This window comes from Eublepharis macularius, chromosome 6 (assembly GCF_028583425.1).
Source record: "Eublepharis macularius isolate TG4126 chromosome 6, MPM_Emac_v1.0, whole genome shotgun sequence".
Taxonomy (NCBI): Eukaryota; Metazoa; Chordata; class Lepidosauria; order Squamata; family Eublepharidae; genus Eublepharis; species Eublepharis macularius.
The window spans coordinates 49,998,193-50,020,707 of record NC_072795.1 but is presented as its reverse complement, the minus strand read 5'-3'; the positions used below and the strand labels follow the sequence as shown (position 1 = coordinate 50,020,707).

Genomic DNA, 22,515 nt, shown 5'->3' with positions numbered 1-22,515 from the left:
GCCCAGCCGGGCGGCTTGCTACTGCTGCTTAAAACTCATTAGAGAGGGCTTGATTCTCATAATCATAAGTGCATACAATATCACAGAGAGCTATGCAGAATGCTCACACTTTGAGGATCTTATGTTAGCAGGTACAAGAAATATTTGGTTTAGTGAAAATACTATAAAATATGAATCTTGCATATATCTCCAGTGTAGCATATATATGGATCTCCAGTGCAGCTAAGACATGGATGTATTGGCTTTGGTGTAGGTCGTAACTGAAACTAAACTTTCAAGGGACGTTGAATTTTTTTTCAGTTTGATTTTTAAAGGAGTTCTAGATCTCAAAAATATCAAGTAATAATAGAGAAACTAGCTGCAACTGCCAATTTACTAAATTGGCAATTGTAGCTATTTTGGACTACAAAATGACCAGGATAATTTTTTAAAATCATAGATTCTCCTCCCTTTCCTTTGATTGCACCATTCATTGCATATACAGTTCCAGTAATTTTTGTTTTCTTGTACAAGAATAAAAAGTACAATAGGATATAACTTTTCAAAGTTCAGCTCTGGATTTTCAGGTCAGAGAATGTAGGATTTGTTTGTATAGAATTCTAACTTGCTTGTTTTGCATCTTCATGTAGAGACTAGTTTTGCACCTGTGTTATTCAATAACACTCATTGTATTGCATCATAATTTATGTACAAGGGTTCAAAGGAGATGAATTATCCTCCCATGCCAGCCCCTTTATAAAAGTAGCCAACATTGCATAGAAGCTGTTTTATTAAAATATACTGCAGTTTATTTTCTCTTTGCATTTTTAACACTAATTATACACCACAGCACCATAGTGTTTCTCAGAATTAAATACTGCAGGTGCAAAGTTAAAACAAAAGCAAAAAGAAAAAGAAGAAGAGTGACGCAAAGGCAGAGGTAATTGTGAAAAGATATGTTGCCAGGTATGAGTTGAAAAACAGATGGGAAGTCAACAAAGCAGAGAGAGAAAGTATGCTGCTTTGCTCCATAGGAGCTGAATAGAGGCTGTTTTTCATTTCAACAGCTGAATAAGGAAGAGAGAAGGAACTTAGAGGCTGAAACTAGATACTCAAGGAATGAAATTGGTAAATAGCAGGTAAAGTGGGAGCAATATTCTATCAACATCCTTGGTTTCCAGAATTCTTTTAGAAAAGCTACAGTCTCAAAGGATACTTTCAAAGTGGTACTTCTACTGTCCAGTTGTTTTTCCCTTTTAGCTCCTGATGTTATTATAGTCTAATTTTAAAATACATCTCTGGCACACCTTTCAGACTGGCACAACAACTTATAGTGGCAAATTCTAGAAAATAGACCAAGAAACCCAAAGGATTTGTCTGGCTTGACTACCTGGACTCTTTAAACTCCAGGGTTTCAAGATCAAAGTATAGTAGCTGATAAGAAATTACAGGAAGGAATCGCAACTTTTACAGTTCATTTTCCTTTTGGCTCTGAAGAGCTTTGATTGAGAAGCGACCTGGGAATAAGTTCAATCCATTACTCCAGGACTGAAGCCCTGATCTATGGTGCCTTTCCATCTGCTTTGGGGAGATTCCAGTTTCAGATCTCTTCAGATCTTTATGTTGGAGATTCCAGTTTCAGATCTCCAAAGCCCCATATAGTTTGATGCTAAGTATATAGGGTAACAGAAAACTATTGGCTATATTCAAGTGAATAATGTGCTATCACAATAAGGTTGGAAACTGACTTCCGGTTTGGGATCCATGAAGGTCTAACGCAGCTCTAAGTGCTGAGCTGACCGGACTGCCGTTTCAACGGCCGGCGGGGCAAAAAGACCCCCATGGCCAACTGTTCTCAGGTGGAGAACAGGCATAGAACGCTCAAGTACCTCAGGGCGCGTTGATCTCGGGCGAGGGGGGGTCCTACGCAACGGACTCTCTCCCGACCCTTGAGGTCCCACCCGAAGACAGGGCGGTTAAAATCTCTGCGGCAGTTCTGGAGCCAATGCGGTTGGCATAGGACCTACATGCCCAAGCTTCAACAGGGACAAGAAGAATTGATGGGAATCTGAGATTGAAACAGCGATTACAACCCGCGAAAAGCGCTGGAGAAGGTAAAGATCACTATCTCTTGAAAAGGGACAGATTACTTAAAGCAATGAAACATTAAAGCAGACTTTTAAACTGCAACAGATTGATTAGAAGGAGGGGAGGATCCGGCAAGAACTATATTAGAAAAAGGACTAAGTTAAACGGAGTTATTAAAGAAATTGGACAATTGTTTTACATACCTGTGGTCACAAGGAGATATCAGGCTGTGAGAAAGCTTTACCATCACGAGAACTGCTGTGGGAAGTCGGGAAACAGGAAGTACGTAATAGTGATAGAGTTGCTGGAGAGGAGCGGCCCTTGCCGGATGACAGGAAGAAGGGAATTGCCATTTTTGAAAGGGGAAGAGCTGCGGCTTCAGCGGAAGAGGAAGTAAGCCATATTGGATTACAAAAACCATAGAGGAACCATAGAGAAAAGACGCCCGACATTTTGGACTCTTTAAACGACTTTTTTGCAAAAAGACCGGGACATTTAAAACAAAAGAACACTAAGCCACGGAGTTAAGGAAGCGAGCGGACACGTGGGAGGGAGGTAAAGCAAGCCCCACGATGTCGAAAAAAGAGTGGCAAACGGCTATAGAGAACTTGGATAAAAAACTTTCAGAAGTGATTAAAGAACTCAAGGATATGAAACCTGAGCTGGTGAAAGAGGTTAAAGAGACAGTAAAGAATGAACTGGCAGAAGTGAAGAAGGGAATGGAAACAATACAAAATGACCTGCAGGCGACACAGCAAAGAGTCAATGTAGTGGAAAATGCGGTGGAGAACCTTGCAGACACGCAACGAACAGAGATGAGGGTGATGAGGGGAAGAATGGCGGTTGCGGAGAGAAAGCACATGGAGAAGCAGCTGAGGTTTCGCGGCTTGCCGGAGGTAGAAGGAAAGATGGCCCAAGAACAGATTACTGAGGTGTTAGCTGAATACCTGGGAAAGGAGGAGGAGGAAACTGTGGCTATTCTAGATGTGGTGTATCGAATAAATTCAAGAATTGCGACCCAAAGGAAATTACCAAGAGACGTGATTGTGCAATTTACGACTAGAAATATAAGAGAAATGATTGTGAGTAAACAATTTCAAGAACCATTGGAGGTTGATGGCAAGACGGTTATTATTATGAAGGAGTTACCCAGATCGGTGTTGCTAGACCGGAAAAAATACAAAGCCTTAGTCCAGACTCTGAAGGACATGAAAATAAGGTACAGATGGGAATTACCAGAAGGAGTGTCCTTTGAATTTGGAGGAGTGAAAAAGCGCATCAGATCTGAACTAGAAATGGAAAAGTTTATGAGGGACAATGAAAAGGACTTACCAACAACAAGGTTATGAATATGGAGTGTAAAGTGTTATCTTGGAATGTAAATGGACTTAACTCACCGAATAAGAGAAAAAGTATTTTCCACTGGCTATTAAAACAAAAATGTGATATTGTGTGTTTGCAAGAGACTCATATCAGAAAGCAGGATGTAAAATATCTTAAATTGAACAAATTGGGCAATGACTTTGTAGCGGCCTCAAAAAAGAAAAAAAGGGGAGTGGCATTGTATATAAAAGAGGAGCTACAACCAAAATTAGTGATGAGAGATGTGGAAGCCAGATTTTTAGCAGTGGAATGTACATGGAATTTAAAGAGAGTGTTGGTGATTGGAATTTATGCACCTAATGGAGCAAAAGAAAGCTTCTTTGAGGATTTAAGGACGCAATTAGATGAACTTTCTTACGACCAGATAATTCTTGCAGGAGACTTCAATGGAGTTACAAACTTGGAACAGGACAAAAAATCATCAACTGTACAAAAGAAAAGAGGATTACTACCAAAGACTTTTTTTGTATTAATGCAACAGGAAATTTTGGAAGATGTATGGAGAAGACAGAATCCTAAAGGCAGACAATATACGTTTTATTCCGCGAGACACTCTACGTTATCACGAATTGATATGATCTGGGCCTCAAAAGACTTAGTGCTTTGGACTAAGGACGTAGAAATAATGCCCATGGTAGGCTCAGATCATAATCCAATTATGTGGAAGTTTGGAAAAAGAACCAAAAGGAAAGGATGGAGAATAAATGAGGACTTGTTACAAGAGGGAGAAAATATGGAGATGTTGAAAAGGGAAACTAAGTTCTTCATACAACATAACATTAATAGAGAAGTACCAACTAATAAGGTATGGGATACCTACAAGGCAGTAATTAGAGGTATACTAATGGACTTAAATGGAAGAGCTAGGGAAAAAAAAGAGGAGAAGAGGCAGGAGATTATGGAGAAAATAAAAGCCAAAGAAATACAATTAAAGAAAAGGCCAGGGAAAAAGAAAATATACCAGGATATTAAAATCCTTCAAGAGCAGTTGACGGCAATGAATAATAAAGAACTGGAATGGAATCTTAAGAGAATGAACCAAAAGTCGTTTGAAGGTGCAAATAAACCTGGGAAATATATGGCGTGGCAATTGAAGAAGAGAAAGGAGAAGAAGACAATAAATAAAATATGTGAGGACAATAAAGTATATCTGGAACTGACGGCTATTAGCAGAGCCTTTTACAAATTTTACACTAAACTGTACAACAAAAAAGAAGTGAATAAAGACTCAATAGCGTCGTACTTGGGGAAAATGAAGCTCCCAGTAATTTCGGAAAGATGGAGAGACAAACTGAACAGTGAAGTAACGGAGGAAGAGATAAGGAAGGCAATACAGTCAACAAATCTGGGAAAGGCGCCAGGACCTGATGGACTTACAGCCAAATTTTACAAGGTAATGGTCAATGAACTGGTGCCATTCCTAAAAGAAGTCATCAATGGTGTCTTGAGGGATCAAAGGATTCCTGACACTTGGAGTGAAGCTAATATATCATTGATCCCCAAAGAAGGACAAGATTTGACTAATGTTAAAAATTACAGACCTATTTCACTACTTAATAACGACTATAAAATCTTTGCGAAGATATTGGCGGAAAGAGTAAAGGGATGGCTTTCCGAAGTTATTGAGGAGGAACAAGCTGGTTTTTTACCAAACAGACAAATTAAAGACAATTTAAGGACAGTTATAAATGCTATTGAATACTATGACAAGTGTTGTGATAAAGAGGTTGGTTTCTTCTTTGTGGACGCTGAAAAAGCATTTGACAATTTGAACTGGGATTTTATGTTTGCCACTATGGAACAGCTACAAATGGGGGAAAGATTCATAAGAGCAGTGAAAGAAATCTACAGAGACCAGAGTGCAGCAATTGTGGTGAATGATGAGGTGACTAAGAAACTGACTATAGGTAAAGGTACAAGACAAGGTTGCCCGTTGTCTCCACTGTTGTTTATTTTGGTTTTGGAAATATTGATGATACAGATTCGAGAAGATAATGCAATACGTGGAATAAAAATAAAAGATTTTTCCTACAAGGTCAGAGCATTTGCGGATGACATAATGTTAATTGTGGAAGATCCAATTGAGAATATGCCAAAGGTAATAGAGAAAATCAAGGAATTTGGAGATTTGGCAGGATTCTATGTAAATAAAAAGAAGTCCAAGATATTATGCAAAAATATGACCAAACAAAAACAACAGTTATTAACGGAAATAACAGATTGTGAAGTAACAAGTAAGGTGAAATATTTGGGAATTGAACTGACTGCAAAGAATATAGATCTATTCAAGAATAATTATGAGAAACTGTGGACTCAGATAGAGCAAGATTTTATTAAATGGAATAGATTGAATTTGTCATGGTTGGGAAGAATTGCAGTAGTTAAGATGAATGTGCTGCCAAGAGTGATGTTTCTGTTACAAACAATACCAATTATTCGGGACTCTAAGCAGTTTGAAAAATGGCAGAGGAAAATATCGGACTTTGTTTGGGCAGGCAAGAAGCCTCGAGTGAAAATGAAAGTATTACAAGACGCAAAAGAGAGAGGGGGAATGCAACTGCCCAATCTAAGACTCTACTATGATGCAATCTGGTGTGGCTGAAAGACTGGATGACGCTCAAAAACCGCAAACTACTGGCCTTAGAAGGATATAAAAAAATATTTGGATGGCATGCATATCTGTGGTATGACAAAGTAAAAGCAGACTCTATGTTTCTACACCATTACATTCGGAGAAGCCTCTTCACAATTTGGAAGAAGTATAGAGATTATCTACAGGAAGGAATCCCCTCCTGGGTGGTTCCTTATGAAGTAATAGATCCGAGAACTGTCGATAATGAACAACAGTGTTTAACATATAAGGAGATAACACGAATAAAATTTTCCAAACTAAGAATAAAGACGCAAGACGAGTTGTCTCCAAGCTATGATTGGTTTCAATATAGACAGATTAGAGATCTCTATAACTCGGACTGTGTGAAAGGAGGGGTAAGAATGGAGAATTCGGAATTAGAGGAGGTAATTTTAGAAGAGGATAAAAAGGAAATCTCTAAGACTTATAAAGTGTTGCTAAAATGGTACACAGAAGATGAGACAGTTAAAGTGCAAATGGTGAAGTGGGCTATAAACTTTAATAAAGAAATAACAATGGAGGCGTGGGAATACTTGTGGAAGAATACATTGAAGATCACGACATGCACTAACATTAAAGAGAACGTTTATAAAATGATTTATCGTTGGTATTTGACACCAAAGAAAATTGCGTTAGGGAATTTGAACATGTCTAATAAATGCTGGAAATGTAAAAAGCATGAAGGATCGTTGTACCACATGTGGTGGACTTGTGAGGTAGCTAGGCAGTACTGGGGGGAAATAATAAGAGTGATAAGTGAGATTTTACAATTTCAAGTTAATAAGAACCCAGAACTCCTGCTACTGAACTTGGGAATGGAGGATATTCCGGCACAATACAGGACATTGTTATTTTACATGACAGCAGCGGCTAGACTGTTGTATGCGCAAAAGTGGAAAGTACAAGAAGTGCCAACTATCAAGGACTGGATTTATAAATTGCTGTACATGGCGGAAATGGACAAAATGACAAGGAAACTGAGAGACCTTGATCCAGGACAGTTCAACATGGATTGGGAAAAGTTGAAGCAATATTTGGTGAAAAAATGGGAGGTGAGAGAACTGTGGCAGTTTGAAAATTACTGAAATACAACAAAAGAAGAGGGAAGTGACTTTACCGAGGGGAGGAGAGTTAAATGAGAAATTCTAAGCAAATATTTTATTTGACTACTATACATAGTACTAAGTAATAGAAGTGTTACTATAAGAATTATAAGGATAGAAATTAACTAATTTTATTTCTGGCAGATAATTGTATAATGGAGAAATTATATAACTAAGATAGAATGAATATAAGATAGAAGGAAGTAAAGAGCAACATATAGAGTATGAGTTAAATTGATTGACTTACAGTGAATGTATACAATGCTTATAGAAGTACTTAAAGTTATGCAGAATAAGGGACAAATTGTCTGCCCCATATTGACGAGACAAGAATGAAATAAGATAGAATATGGAGTACAAAAGTAGACAAATGACTGTTATTATTAAAGAATATATACCAGGAATGTAATATTTAGTCGATAAGTTAAGTGGGAAAGGGAATAGAGATAGCACTGTGTTATAATAGAAGCTTAGAAGAGAGTGAAAGTATATGTTTAATAGAATAAAATAAGTTTGAAATGAGTAGGGGGAAAAACGGATAAGGGGTTGGAAAACTGTTGGAAGTCAACAAAAGGGGGGGGAAGGGAGGGGGTTAGAACTGGAATATTTAAAGGAAATTGATTGTAATAGATATTATAGAGATTTCTAATCCAATAAAAAAAATTAAAAAAAAAACAATAAGGTTGGAAACTTAAGTGTTTTACATTGGCTTTTTGTGTAGTAATATTTTTTCTAGATGTCTATAGTTTTAGATGCCTGTTCAGAACAAGGCAAAAGAATATGAGTCATAAAAAGCCTGAACAAGGAATTGAATGTGGCCGTGAAGAAGTGGTTGTTGCAAAACGGGAAAAACTGAGGCTGGCAAACCCGTTGCCAATCTCCCGCTGGGAGCTTCCTTCGGGGGGACACGGCAAAAGTTGTGACTTGTTGACCTATAATAAGAAGAGTAAAATATTGGATTCAAAACTGAAGAAGTGGATTTTCTAAATGTACATTAAATTGGCTTCATACTGCCAGGATTACAGGAACACTTGTGAACTTTGGGTCTGTTTGGACGTTGTCCCTTCCTTGGAAGTAATATTTTTTCTGACTCTTTAGCTAGCACAACACAAATAAAGCACTTCTCTGCTTAACTAGAAACTATTTCCCAAAATAAAACCAATCTAGAAAAGCTAGGGTTGGACGCAGGGAAGACTTGCTACCCTGGGAGCTTTTGTGTGCTCTGAGCATGATCTCAGTTCTGGCCATGTAACCAAAAGATTTGGAGGACTGGTAGAGCATCATGGTTATGTAGTTACACAGTCAAAAGTGACCAGAAGTGATGTTGTGGAATTGCACTATTGTCTAGCAGAGCCATAGTGAGCCTATTTGCCTATATTGGTTTAAGTTTCTAAGTTCTTACAGGCCCAGTTTGGCCTGACACCCTAGGAGTGGAATGTGCAGCTCAGTAATTAATTGCATCTGGAGCTGGTGTCCTTGAGAGACAAGGGAGTTTGGGCTCTGCACTTATGCCTTCTCAGCCTAGCAATGCTGATTACAAGGTGCCTCTGATTGGCTGGCAATCTTAGAAAAGGATGGCTCCTCACTGTTTAAGAGACATGCAACTACGCCACACACACTCACTCACTGAGATGTTTGTGAATTATTCCATGCTGTGTTAGCATGTGAGAGACTTTGCTCCAGGTCAGGCCTGAGATGACTACCTGCCTGGCATCGGTTATGGATTGTGAGTATGAGCCTCAAGCCTCTTCAGAAATGCAAGTTAGCAAGTTTATGTTTTTAGTCAGTCAGCTGTAGTAAAGAGTAGTCTAGCTGTTTATTGTTTTAATGCCTCTTGTTTGTGCATTAAAGGGAGTGGTTCCCGCCATTTGAATACACCCCTGAGTTAATAAAACATCTGTTTGTATAAGTCTTGTGTCTGAGTGCTTGACCATTCGTGTGCAAAATCCTCCACACTGAGAACCCAAGCAAATAAGGGTGTTCAGCCTTCTCCAGGAGCTGCCAGAGCTTGAGGGCCGTGGTAGCACTTGGAACTGTAGCTAAATGGGGGGGGGGGGGGTGGATTGTGAGTATTTCTTATACCTTCCTTTTTTCTTCTGCTGCTACATCAGGTAGCAGGTAGCAGTGGGCAAACAAAGGTAGGGAGGCAAGAGGTCCTTCACTGTTTGTTTGTTTATTTATTTATGTCATTTATAGTCTGCCTTTCTCACTGAGATTCAAGGCAGATTACACAATGTGAGATTAGTACAGTCAGTTTTAACCTAATTTATGTAATTTGTTTTTATTGTATTTGTTACTATCTGTGATCTGCTCTGAGCCCATTTGCAGAAAGAGTGGAATATAAATTGAATAAAATAATAGAATAATAATAAATAATCCATGAATTCATGGATCAATGATCTCCCACTGTTGTATCTAGTTCCCAAATAGAAGTAATTAGAGGCAACCTTACATACATATCCACTGATTTGTACACTTACCGGTGGGTAAAACACATTTTTGCTCATTTTTATTTCATGGCAGCAATATTATAGATTTATATTTTTAATACAAATACAAGCTCTTCCAAGACCTTAATAAACATTCCTGACCTCTCACAAATCAGTATATTTTATCATTGCACTTTTTTATTGCAGAATAGTTTATTGTTGCAGCAGAATGCATAGAGAAGAATATTTGTTCCCCACTGTCAGCAGGTTCACAAGGATGCCTGAAATGACAGCGTAATAAATTAGAAGCAACAATAGTATTCATTTTGTTGCTCCTGGAGATATGGGCAAGCAAAGAGGGTTCATTGCTTGCTGCTATTCAAATGATGGAACTTATGTGCAGCATTCTGGGAAGATGGCCCAAATCTCTTCCATATGTACACACACACAAAAAGCAGTAGCCAATGTATCCTGTTGTATAGGAATTGTGACTTGAAATTCGACAGCATACATAAACTGATGTCTGAACTACAGCTGGGCAAAATGAATCCGTACATTGTCCCATTTCTGCCAGCTGATTAAATACTGCAGGCAAATCAGTACTTATGATAATTCTGCCCTGTAAGAACAATCCAGACTGCTGTCCTTGTTTCATGTTGTCTTTAAATGGGATACTCCTTTTTAAAGATGATATACATAACAACATAAATAACTTACAAATATTAATATTAAATGCATGTGTGTATTTACAGGAAATACCAATACTTCTCTAAGAGTAGAATGGTTCTGATAAATTTTTTTCTCCTTTTCCCCCATTTTTTCTAGTACTTTATTTAGTAGTATGAACGTAAGTAAGGGAGATTTGTGTTTCATAAAGAAATGGCTAATCTGCATCTTGGAATTTGTTCTAGAGATGTTATGACATTTCATAGGCTTCAAACATGGACTCAGAACTTGTAAAGAGAAGATATCCTGGGGACATTATTCATTACAAGGCTGTTTCAATTATTGGCTTTGCTGGTCTCAAAGCTAATTAGAAAAAAGTAACAACAACAGTAATGTGTAGGAACAATTATGAGGCTGCAATGAGGATCTGATTTTCTTTTCTTCAAACCTAGACATCATAATAACCGGCTCCTTACAAAAAGGGCAGAAGTGGGTAAATTGGGATTAATTTGATCCCTAGAGCTGAGTAGAATTCCAACCTAACTCTTGGGCCTCCAACCCCTTTGATCCAACTAAAAGTTTGATCCTATGGAGGTTTACACAGAATTCTACTCAATTCTGTTATGGGGCTTGCTCCTAGGGGAATATTCTTAGAATTGCACTACAAGAGTCCATTACAAAAAAACCTATAAATTGCCACCCTTAGAGATTTTGGGTATCCAGAAAACCTTTATCTATTTTTTAAGCAACTAGCAGTGCCATGCTAAGCAGAGTTATACCCATCTAAGCCCATTAATTTAAATTGAATTAAAGGGTGTAACTGAATAAGATGGCATTGTATGACACCTTTTAATAATATTCCTAGAATAGAAGCCAAAAGCCTTCCAGTATTATTGAGGAAATAACATAGAGTACAGACGTAAGGAGGCACAGTATGGTAATGAAAATGAAGGTGCTGAATAATAATGTTTGTTAAGAGTTTAGTATGTACAGAAACAAAAATTTATGTGGTATTTAAGATAGAAACTAAAAACTGAAACTTTTAAAATAGAAAATAGTATTACTAAAAAAAAAAGTACAACATTATTATGTTGACAGGTGACAGATCTCAAAATTAGGCAAGGTCCTTAATTTTAAAACAAAAAATCTTACAGATACCATATTTTATACTAAGCCTATATTGAATATCTACTTTCCTTGTCAAACAGATAAAAAAGCTCTAGCTTCAGGCTTCCCCTTCTTCATGTTGCACATGCCACAAACTGCCAGTCTGGTTCATCCTTTTTGAGCACTGCTGAATCTATATAAAATATACAATGAGTATTCTGATTATTACTGAGAGATGCAAAGCCCTCTTTTCTATGTGATGAAAGAAGAATAATGCAACATCTCTTAGATTTGGCTGTGAAGTAGGGGAAGTATCTTTCTTCAGAGTTAGTCCACTGCTCTTATCCCCAGTGTCTGGGTGTTTGAGGCTGCTACGTTCTACAATGGGCTTCCCTTCTAGAAGCATTTCTCAGCAAATCAAACTAGGCAGTACAAATGATCAGAAGGTTTCTGATGGCTTAGGCCCTGGTAGGATGCTAAAAAACTGATCCATAATATGACATTATCTGAAATTGGATGATATCAATGAATTTGTTTCATTTATATTTCTTGACACCAGCTTCTTTGAAATTTCAGAATGTAATTGTCCATTTAAAGACTTGTGTATTGCTTTCTGTGAGCAAAAAAAGTATATATATATATTTTTAATGAAGTGGTATTGGCATTAAAAAAATCAGAAAACCATATCTCCTGTGAACATTTTTGAAAAGCCAAACTCCAGGAATATTTAGCTTCTGCTTTTTGTAAATAATAAATATAGCAGCCTTCTGTAACAAACCGTTTATAAAGGGCATCAAATCTCATATCCTCATGCATCCCTGTCTATTACCTTTGCTCTTTCAGTTGTACCTGTATCAACCATCTGAAGGTTTCCAGCCTCCACACTTTCTTCCTTATTTCCCTTTTGGCCTGAATTGCATCCTATTACCTTTTAAACAGATGGATAATCCCATATGTGACAACTGAACACTCAAAAATGTTCACTAGGCATTTGTCTGTGTTTGATGATATGCTTGCAAAATTTGTCAGAAACCCTCAACTGTACCTGTCCCACTTCTTACTCGTTCCCCATCTCTACTTTTTCTCCCTTCTCAAGTCACAAACCATCAGAACATAAGAAGAGTCTTTCTGAATCAGCCTAGTGGCCCATATAATCCTGCTTCCTGTTTCATATGGTAGAAAGCTAGTTGCCTTGAAGTGCCAACATACAGGGCAAAAGCCAAGATTTTCCCTGATGTTGCCCACTAGCAATAGTATTCAAAAGTTTAGTGCCCCTTGAATGTGGAAGTTTCCTGCAGTCTCCATGACTAGTAGCCATGCATAGACCTATCCTCCATGAATCTACCCAATCCCTTTCTAAAGCCATCAGTACTAGTGGCCATCCATTCTCAGGGGAGGTTCCAAGGGGAAAGGAGAGAAACCAGAAACCAGGAGTTAGCACTTTAAACAAAGAGTAGGCACTGACTGGAACCAATAATTGCTACAAGGGTAAAGTTCAATGGAAGGACCCTTAGTCATGTCCCTTTAAGCTCATGAAATGATCAATCACAAAATACTTTTTCAATTGCTTGGAAAATATGCAGAAGGGACCCTTTGAAGTAAATCACTAACCTGAGTTAAAATGTGCCCATAAACACTTTAAAAATATCAGTAATATTTTTCATCAAAGTACAAAAAAGAACATTAGAATTCTTTTGATGGAAATCCAACACTCAACATCATTTCCATGGATAAAAACAATTACTAAGTATATTTTTTCTCTCTTTTTCTTTTATTATTTAGATATGTGATAAAGAATGGCACTACTATGTCGTCAACGTTGAGTTTCCAGTAGTTACCTTGTATATGGATGGCACAACATATGAACCTTACCTTGTAACTAATGACTGGCCAATTCATCCATCACACATAGCAATGCAACTAACCGTTGGTGCTTGTTGGCAAGGTAATGCTTGTAATGAGTAAGTTGAGATATGAAAACTTCTACTGTATGTTAAAATCACATTAAAATAACAAGAAAGGTCATATATTATATTTGTGAATTATGTTTTGTTATAACTATTCAGGGTAAATTTGATATGTCTGCATAACACTGGGGGGGGGGAACTGTTTGAAGTACTTAGAGATCTATATACAGGACAAAACAGAATTGTGAGGAACTGTGGGTCCCAGATTGGAAGCCTTGGGTATCAGTCATCTGCTTCCTGACAGCTGTCCAGAATGTATAAAGATATATTAAGCCAGTTATCCTTTGCTCTTGAATGCCTCTTGAATGTGATCTGAAAGGGGGAACCACAGAAAAACAGAAGCCTCAGCCCGGAGACTCCTCAGACTGTTAGATGACCCAGAGAACCAGTGAAGTGGCATCTTATACTATAAGCCTTTTGGTATGAATAGCCTGTCATGTTTATGAGAACAAAGCTAGTTGATTTGACTTTTGCCCATCTGCCTGATAGCTGCCCTCTGTTCCATCTACATTTGTCCTTCATGAAGCTTACCAAACTCTGACCTATTGCCTGCTTTCATAGATTATGTTTTGACATTTTGCTATCAACACCTGAAGCTATTCTATGAACAGCCAGTAGAAGATTTTATAGAGATGGATCTTCCCGTCCTTCTCCCAACAGCCCCTTGTCATCTTCCATAAAGGCAATATTGGGGAACTTCCAGAGGAAAAATTGGGTGAAATTCTCCCTTTCCTCTTGCACTGGCAAGGAGATTGCCCTTCTAAGCCTATTTCACTAGCACAAAGTGTGGGGATGGGAGGTGGGGAGGATATTCTGCCTGATCCTGCTGTAATTTTAGGGATCAGTTGTCCTTCAGACTTGGCAAGAATCTGTCCTTTCTTTTCCCTTTTTTCTCAAACTTCAGAACATTAATCATATTTTATTTCTCTCTGTGTGTTTGGTTCTTGCTTCTGTCAATCCAGCTATCTCTGAACAATTATTTGCAGCCAAGTTTTCTCCATTTAATTTAGTTCTATGATAATTATTGATCAGCTAAAATTTGGAAAATTGTTTTGATTTTATGTTTTTGTTGGATTGTTGACTGTTTTGGCTATCGCAGTGAAGCAGAAAAGGGGTATACAAAAACTAAATAAGTGTAGTTCTTACTTTCAAGCTATCCATTCAAAGTTGTTTAATATTCTGATTCGTATTATGATCAAATAATTGCAAGTTGTTCTGTTCATAGTTTTTGGGGGGCAGGAAGAGCTGGGTTATACATATTCTCTCAATTTCCCTGAGCAGAGGTTCAGAGCACTGGAGACTTAGAACATTTTGTAGTTTGTTTTTTGTTTTTAACAAATGTATAGACTGAGCACAGGTGGAGGCACATAGGCATTTGTCCAGGGTAACAGATCCACAGATTTTGAGAACCCTTAGGCTTGTTATCCTAGGTGACTTTAACATTCCTTCTGAGGCTACCTTGTTGGGAGCAGTTCAGGAAATAAATGGCCACACACTGTCTAGATCAAACTTTTGATCTGGTATTGTGTTTTGGCCAGGAAGAAGGTGATCTGAAGGTGGAGGAACTGAGGACAGACCCTTTTCGTGAATAGATCACTATCTGCTGGGTTTAGATTCAAAGGATACCAAGTCTTGGTAAGGGTGGGGGATTAAGATGATCTCTCTGGAGATCCAGATGTATCCAAATAATGTTTTGATGGTTCTAGGGGATTTTCCTGCAATATGGTTGGCCACTGGAAAAAGGAAATGACCGACACAACTGACACAATTTTTCCTTGGCACCTTCTCTTAGGTCGAGCTTGGGTAGCCACTTGATACACTGAGAAGCTGTGAACTAGGAAAAGACAAGGGAGATGTCTAGGGTGTTAGTGGACAACTCATATAACAAATTCCAGAAGACTCCAATTCAAGCTCATTTTAATACCTGTTCTGTGGTGGTGATGGGCTATAGAAAATACTTCTCTGCCACCATTGCATCCACACAATGTATACCAGCAGAGCTCTTCCCAGTGGTCAGGGACCAATTGGGGTCTACCCTCCAGGGGAAGGTGGACAGCTCATTGGGCTGCTGTGGCTAGTTTGCCTGACACTAAACAGATGAAATCTCTAGCATGTATGCCAATTTGGACTCTTCATTAGGATTGGTAGTGCCAGGGTATTGCCATGCCCATTTGTGTGGGATACTCTTCAGCTTATTAGGTACAAGGATGTGGACAGGATTCCTGGAAATCTGTTCCTCTTGATGGCTTAAATCTGCTGGTGGTGGGACTGGTCAACTGGGTCTGGGAGACAGTAAATACTTGCTTGGGACAGAGAATGGTCACTCCACCTTTAAAATAGGCAGTGGTGCATTCATTTCTAAAGAAATCTACTCTGGGCCAATAACTATCACCCAGTCTCAAATATACCATTCTTGAACAAGTTGATTGAACTCATGGTGAGATTTCTGGATGAAAGAGATTTTTTGCATCCTTCCCAGTCTCTTTTCAGGCCTGGTTATTGGACTGAAACAGCCTTGATGACCTGTGCTGGGGTAATCTGCACCAGTATATGGACAGAGGGAATGCAATCATGTTAATTCTCCTGGACCTTTGAGAGGTTCTTGATACCATTGACAACGGTATCCTTTTGGATCACCTTTTGGGATTGGGACTGGGAGGACCATTTTGTGGTGCTTTTTGGGAAGTAGGGCTGGGGAACTAATGCCCTTTGATCTCTGAGCTCCTGAAAGTTTCCATCATATGCTTTTTAAGATCTGCATGAAACTGCTAGAGATTTGGGCTAGGTTGTCACTGATATGCAGGTGACTGTCAGCTCTGCCTCATGCTTTCAGTTAAATCTAAGGAGGTCATGAAATTTCTTAGAGGCCATTTTGAGGTGAATGCAGGCTAATAAACTGAAGCTTAAACTTGACAAGACAGAGGAGCTACTAGTGGGCAAAAAAACTGAGCTGTATATGAAGATGTTTCCTTTACTGAATGGGTTGCACTCCAACTAAAGGAGCAGGTTAGCAGCTTGGGGAATGGCAAGGAGCACTTTTCACCAGTTTTGGCTGGAGAGCTAGTTGCAGCTTTTCATAGGTAAAATTATCTTAGCACTGTGGTGTGTGCCCTGGCCCATGTGGATTAGATTTCTGGAATGAGTGCTAAGGATACATGCTTCAAAAAAATTGTAATAATTTTCAATCTGGATTTTGGGTAGGGCACTGTTTTTGTTATCCTGATTTTTCACAAGAGTTATTACCAATTTGAGATTTTTTTCTAGGTATTTGGGGGGGGGGCTTCAAAAAATTTGGGACTGTTATTTTTGTCATCCCCTTCTTACCCCAAGGCAGCAGGAGGGGGAACAGTAAAAGAGGAATCTAGCCCTGGAATCCTCTTTACATTGTCCCTGCTGGACTCCTCTTTGCTGCTGACATTGGATGCAGCAGAATCCATCCCAGAGCCAGAAAATTGTGAGTGGGCTAGTGGGCTCTTGAACTATCATGAAGCCTGGATCCCACAGAAGCTGTTTCCTCCTCTATCACTGTGGGCTTGTTACTTTTTTAAAAAATCAGCAACTGAATAGCATTATATCAATATAACAGTATAGCAATATATGTAACAGGTTCTCTGGATTCTCAGCTTTCTTTTTTTTTAAAAGGTAATTTTCTAGCTTCTTCTGTTGCAGAGATATATGTATAATTAGAGTGACATTTTGCAGTTCTCAAATTTTGCCATCATAACACACTTTAAGGACTTAACAGATGTACCACAACAAGGTGTCTATAAGGAAATTTACTCAAAAGAATAAGCAATGCAAAGACACTGCAGTGCAAACGAATAAAACAATCTTGAGGATTACTTGTCATTTTGACTTAGAGGACATTCTTTTCTGATCTCTGATATGTCAAACATGAATACCAGATAAATCACTGGGTTGGAGCTGGCTTACAATAGTTTTACCTGTCTCTCATTTTAATTGAGTAGCTAGACAGAGCAGCTAGACACTTTCTTTCTTCTTACAATGTTCAACTTTTTGCTCAGCAATTACCTATTTCAACTTACTTCGGTTTTGTCACTTTTCCCCACTTTTTAAAAACCTATTTTTAAAATTTATACATTGCATTCCATATTCAAGTAATACAAAAGGAATTCTTCCTGAAATGAAAATCAAATTAAGTCAGCAGTCTTGTTTGTATAAAGTAATTCTGTCAAAGCAATATATTAACATGGATGTTAAATTCTTGAATTCCGAACCTGGAATACTGGCCTGAAAACAGCATGCCCACATTTTACAGTGCATTAATCAATGATCTCTACAGACAAAATTAAAGAGGTTTTTTTTCCCCTTCTTTGTTCTCATGTCCTCGCAGTGTCCAAACTCAAAGCTTAATCTCATGGTTTAAAAATAGGTCACCTGTTCATTCTGTTCATCCTTTACTCTAAGTTTCATGTGCAAGCAATCATTTCTGTTTTTCAGATTAACTCATTGTAGTCAGAACGAGAGAGCATACAGAGAGTTTCATGCCTGCTCATATGCAGCTGACACAAATTGATAGAAATTTGTTGATAATAATCACTAAAATATATCAATGCATGCCAAAATGTAACCTTAATAACAATAGGAGGGAATATAGGAGGAAAAAATGATGCTGGATATTGTGAAACACCAGTGACCAAAAGTTTCTAATAATTAGAAGTGTGCAGCCAAAAAAAAAAAAGTTATATTGTCGAAGGCTTTCACGGCCGGAGAACGATGGTTGTTGGGGGTTTTCCGGGCTGTATTGCCGTGGTCTTGGCATTGTAGTTCCTGACGTTTCGCCAGCAGCTGTGGCTGGCATCTTCAGAGGTGTAGCACCAAAAGACAGAGATCTCTCAGTGTCTCAGACACTGAGAGATCTCTGTCTTTTGGTGCTACACCTCTGAAGATGCCAGCCACAGCTGCTGGCGAAACGTCAGGAACTACAATGCCAAGACCACGGCAATACAGCCCGGAAAACCCCCAACAACCAAAAAAAAGTTAATTTGGATCCAAATTTTAGGAATACCAAAAAAAAAAAAAAAGGTATCCTTGAAATCCAGGTAAGATTCTCTAATCCTGAAAGTCCAGAGCTGGACCTGAAAAATGGCAAGTTGACCTTTAGGAAAACCGACTGCTCAACTGTCCAAGTGAGTGTGATGAGGGCTGACAATGGCACCTACATGGAAAAAGACAAGCTTGCTCTGCATGCTCGTCAGAGAGCATGAGGTGAACCTCTGAGCTGTGAGACAGGGTTCTGGCCCGACTGCCTCTTTCTTGACTCAGTAGCTCAGAGTACAAGTAAAAAGCAGCTCACAGACCTCTACATAGATTGCAGTACATAGATTGACTGGAAGGAATTGCAATGGTGGAATGAGATTGACTGTTACTTGATATCTTGCCTATGAAGAAGCCTTTGGGGCGAAATGGGACTGGACTTTTTGCATGCCGGCGAACCCCATAGGCAGCATACATTACTCAAGAGAAGACTTCTATGACCTGGAAGCTACATTCTTGTGGAAAATTCTGGCTTTATATGGGACTATTAGTGCTTCCAAGCACCTTATGTACTGTTTACATGTACTGCTTGTAGAAATTTTGTGACTTGTATACCACCGTTGGTGTCTAAAGGAAATTTGTGATTTCATACCATTGCTGATACTTGTTATATGACAAATTGTATGATGGAACAATTCATGTGATGGACTTACTCGCACTGAGCACTTTTAGCACCTTAAATATATGAATTTGGGATAATTGTTGATTGCATTTTCCTAAGGGCTCTTTGTATTTTCTGCTTGTTTGGTGCCCTTGGGACAGCTCTTTTGTTACCTTTGGTTAAGAGAGCTCATCTGTCAAGCAGTTGAGCCTCCCAGCAGGCTTGGCGATGCTGCCCTTGATGAGTAAGTCGCACATGGTCGCCAACATGTATGACTCCTCAATGAGAGATTGCAGGTGGGACTGGATGTCCTCTTGCAGCCTTCTCATGAGCATGTGTACTGCTGGAACAAGATCTGCACATTGTTTGCCTTGGACCAGAAAGGAGACCATCAAGAGTTGTCATGTCAGACAAGACTTTGACAGTGAAGTCCTTAAAGGGCCCACGGATCTCCAATGTCAGGGAGCAGGTCAGCCACTCCTCTTGGCTGAGCTGACTCTCCCCCCTCCCAGTATCACTCTCTGCAGCTAGATTGTGAGGGTAGCCTGCTGCTCTGCCAAATGCTTGAGAATGGCATGAATAGATTTCCAGCACATGCTAACATCGCTGATCAGGTGATGCTCTGGCATGCCTCCAGGGCCTGCTTCTTCCACAGTTGGTGAGTTGCTTCCACACTGCACAAAAATTATTTGTGATGTGCAGGTATCTCACGATCAGACACTGGAACTCATGAATCTCAACTTCCAGTCCAGGTTCCTCAGAAGAACTGAGACCCAGAGCATTCTCACCATGAAGTGAAGATGGTGGGCCACACAGTAAATGCACAAGGCCTACTTGCTTTGCTGCTACCTGGATGTTTGAGCCACCATTAGTCATAAGAACATAACAAGAGAAGCCATGTTGGATCAGGCCAATGGCCCATCCAGTCTAATGCTCTGTGTCACACAGTGGCCAAAAACCAGGTGTCCTCAGGAGGTCTGCCAGTGGGGAAGGGACATTAGAAGCCTCCCCCTGATTGCCCCCCCCAAACACCACCAAGAATACAGAGCATCACTGCCCTAGACAGAGAGTTCCATCTATACCTTGTGGCTAATAGCCATTGAGGGACCTCTGCTCCATATGTTTATCCAATCCCCTCTTGAAGCTGTCTATGCTTGAAGCTGCCACCACCTCCTGAGGCAGTGAATTCCATGTGTTAATCACCCTTTCTTCACAGAGGAAGTGTTCCATCCCTTTAATCATTCTAGTTGCCCTTTTCTGCACTTTTTCCAGTGCTATAATATCTTTTTTGAGGTGTGGTGACCAGAATTGTACACAGTATTCCAAATGAGGCAGTACCATTGATTTATAGAGGGGCATTATGATACTAGCTGATTTGTTTTCAGTTCCCTTCCTAATAATCCCCAGCATAGCCTTGGCCTTTTTTTATTGCCATTGCACACTGTATCGACATTTTCAGTGAGTTATCTACCACGACTCCAAGATCTCTCTTGGTCTCCGCCAGTTTGGACCCCATCATTGTGTATTTATATTTGGGATTTTTGGCCCCAATGTATGTTACTTTGCACTTGGCCACATTGAACCTCATTTGCAACGTTGATGCCCACTCACCCAGCTTCGACAGATCCCTTTGGAGTGCCTCACAATCCTCCCTGGTTCTCACCACCCTGAACAATTTAGTGTCATCATCAAACTTAGCCACTTCACAGCTTACTCCCAACTCCAAATCATTATTGAACAAGTTAAAAAGCACCAGACCCAGTACTGATTCCTGTGGTACCCCACTGCTTACCACCCTCCACTGTGAATATTGCCCATTGCCCATGATGTATCCCATGGTAACATCGCTGCCTACCCATTCCAGCATTGCCTTTCAATGGCAGCAGCAATATTGACTGCCATGTGCACGTTGTTGAGATCTTTGATATGGAGTAAAGCCTTGTAGTAGTCAGCCTGGTGTCCCTCCATCTGACCTTGCCTGACACTTGTCATCCCACCCCCACAGAAGGTTGTCAATTTGTCACCAATGTGCAGTCAGTGAGAAGCAAGCTTGCTGTGACTGAGAGTAAGTCCAGATGTCTGATGTGAAGTGTACACTTCTCCCAGCTCCTTGGGACAACTGTGCCTTCACATAGTCCTTGGCAGCTCTGTAAAGTGAGGGCAGTATGGTCCTGTTCAGTATGGTGTGAGCGGGGAGAGTGTACGAAGAAAAGACTTCTTGGAGCAGCCTGTGAAAAAGGGGCATCCACCTGTGGCAATCATTTCAGTGATTTTTCGAATGTCCCTCTTTGTTGTCCCCTGATTTTCCCTTCTTGGCACACTAGCACCATCCCCATCAAACATTTCCATCAGAGATGCTTGGTGTCCTTTTGCTACAGGACACCTGTGGCAGAGAGAGCCAAAGATAGTAGTGGGACAGCCCCCCTGCTGGATTGCTGGAGGCTATGCAGTGCCAGCCTCCTTCTCCTCCTGAAGCAGAACTGCCTGGCAGTTCTTCAAGTGATTCCTGAGGCTAGTAGTTGAGAGATGATTCAGATCTTTCCCTCAACAGATCCGGGCCCTACAATGCTTATGCTGTGCATAGTGGGGGTCCTCCAACTTCTAGAAGTACTCTCAAATGGCAGAGGTGTTTATGACGTGTAAGTGAACGATACATTGGCATTGGGGCTAGTCGGTTCCCTGAGCACTTTTGGCACGCTCACTTAGGATTGCGCTGGAAATAAAGGAGGTGCCAATTTGAATTAAACATCCACATCCATTACAAATTTATAGAAGTAATAGTCTTTTTCACTTGATGTGATAAATGTAACATAAATGTCAGGGATGATCCCACAGATAAAATAAAAATGATTCAATAGTGAATATCAGGTGCTAGTGGGTTGTGTTCACATATACTCAGTTACCGAACTTATTTTTAGATCACAGTGTCATCTGTGTATACTTTCAGTGAACAAACGCCAATTTTCTCCATTTTGTAAATGAACTTGAAATCCATATTTCAGGTTCTCTTTGAGTATTATTTACAATGTGCTACTGAGAGAAACCTTTACAGCAATTATGTAATGCTGGCCTTTATCAGAACACTATAGAAAATAAGCAATTACATGACTAATCTTTTATTTATGAGAGAAAAGCCTCATTAATGAATACAGTATCAGTGAGAGAACCGTATCAGGTAGAAAGAATACAAGTTTAACTGTAGTAACCTTTGGTGTTTTTTTAAGTAAGTTCTTTCTTTGATACTCTAGTTACAAACAATCATTTTATGGCCAAGACAGTCAAAAAAGTAAGCAAGTTATGTTGCTTGGAAATCCACTCCACCCATTGCCCACTGACTTCACCCAAGTATCTTTGAAAAGATAATATCTCCATTTCATAATTTCCCCCTCAGGAACCAATCATTTCTATATGTATAAATCTTTACCTCATGTCATCATGGCAATGACATAAGTTAATTACTGTCAAAAGGTTACACTTCAATTTACCATAGCTGAAAAGTCAT

The 22,515-nt window shown here is 39.4% G+C and overlaps 1 protein-coding gene across 1 annotated transcript in view; it reads left to right on the top strand.

The window, feature by feature from the left end:
* The window catches only part of CLSTN2 (calsyntenin 2), a 406,755-nt gene that overhangs the window by 348,093 nt on the left and 36,147 nt on the right, over positions 1-22,515 (top strand). Inside the window, exon 10 of the mRNA XM_054983897.1 lies at positions 13,170-13,332. Within this exon, the coding sequence (XP_054839872.1) occupies positions 13,170-13,332 (163 nt within the window). The remainder of the gene's footprint in view (positions 1-13,169; positions 13,333-22,515) is intronic.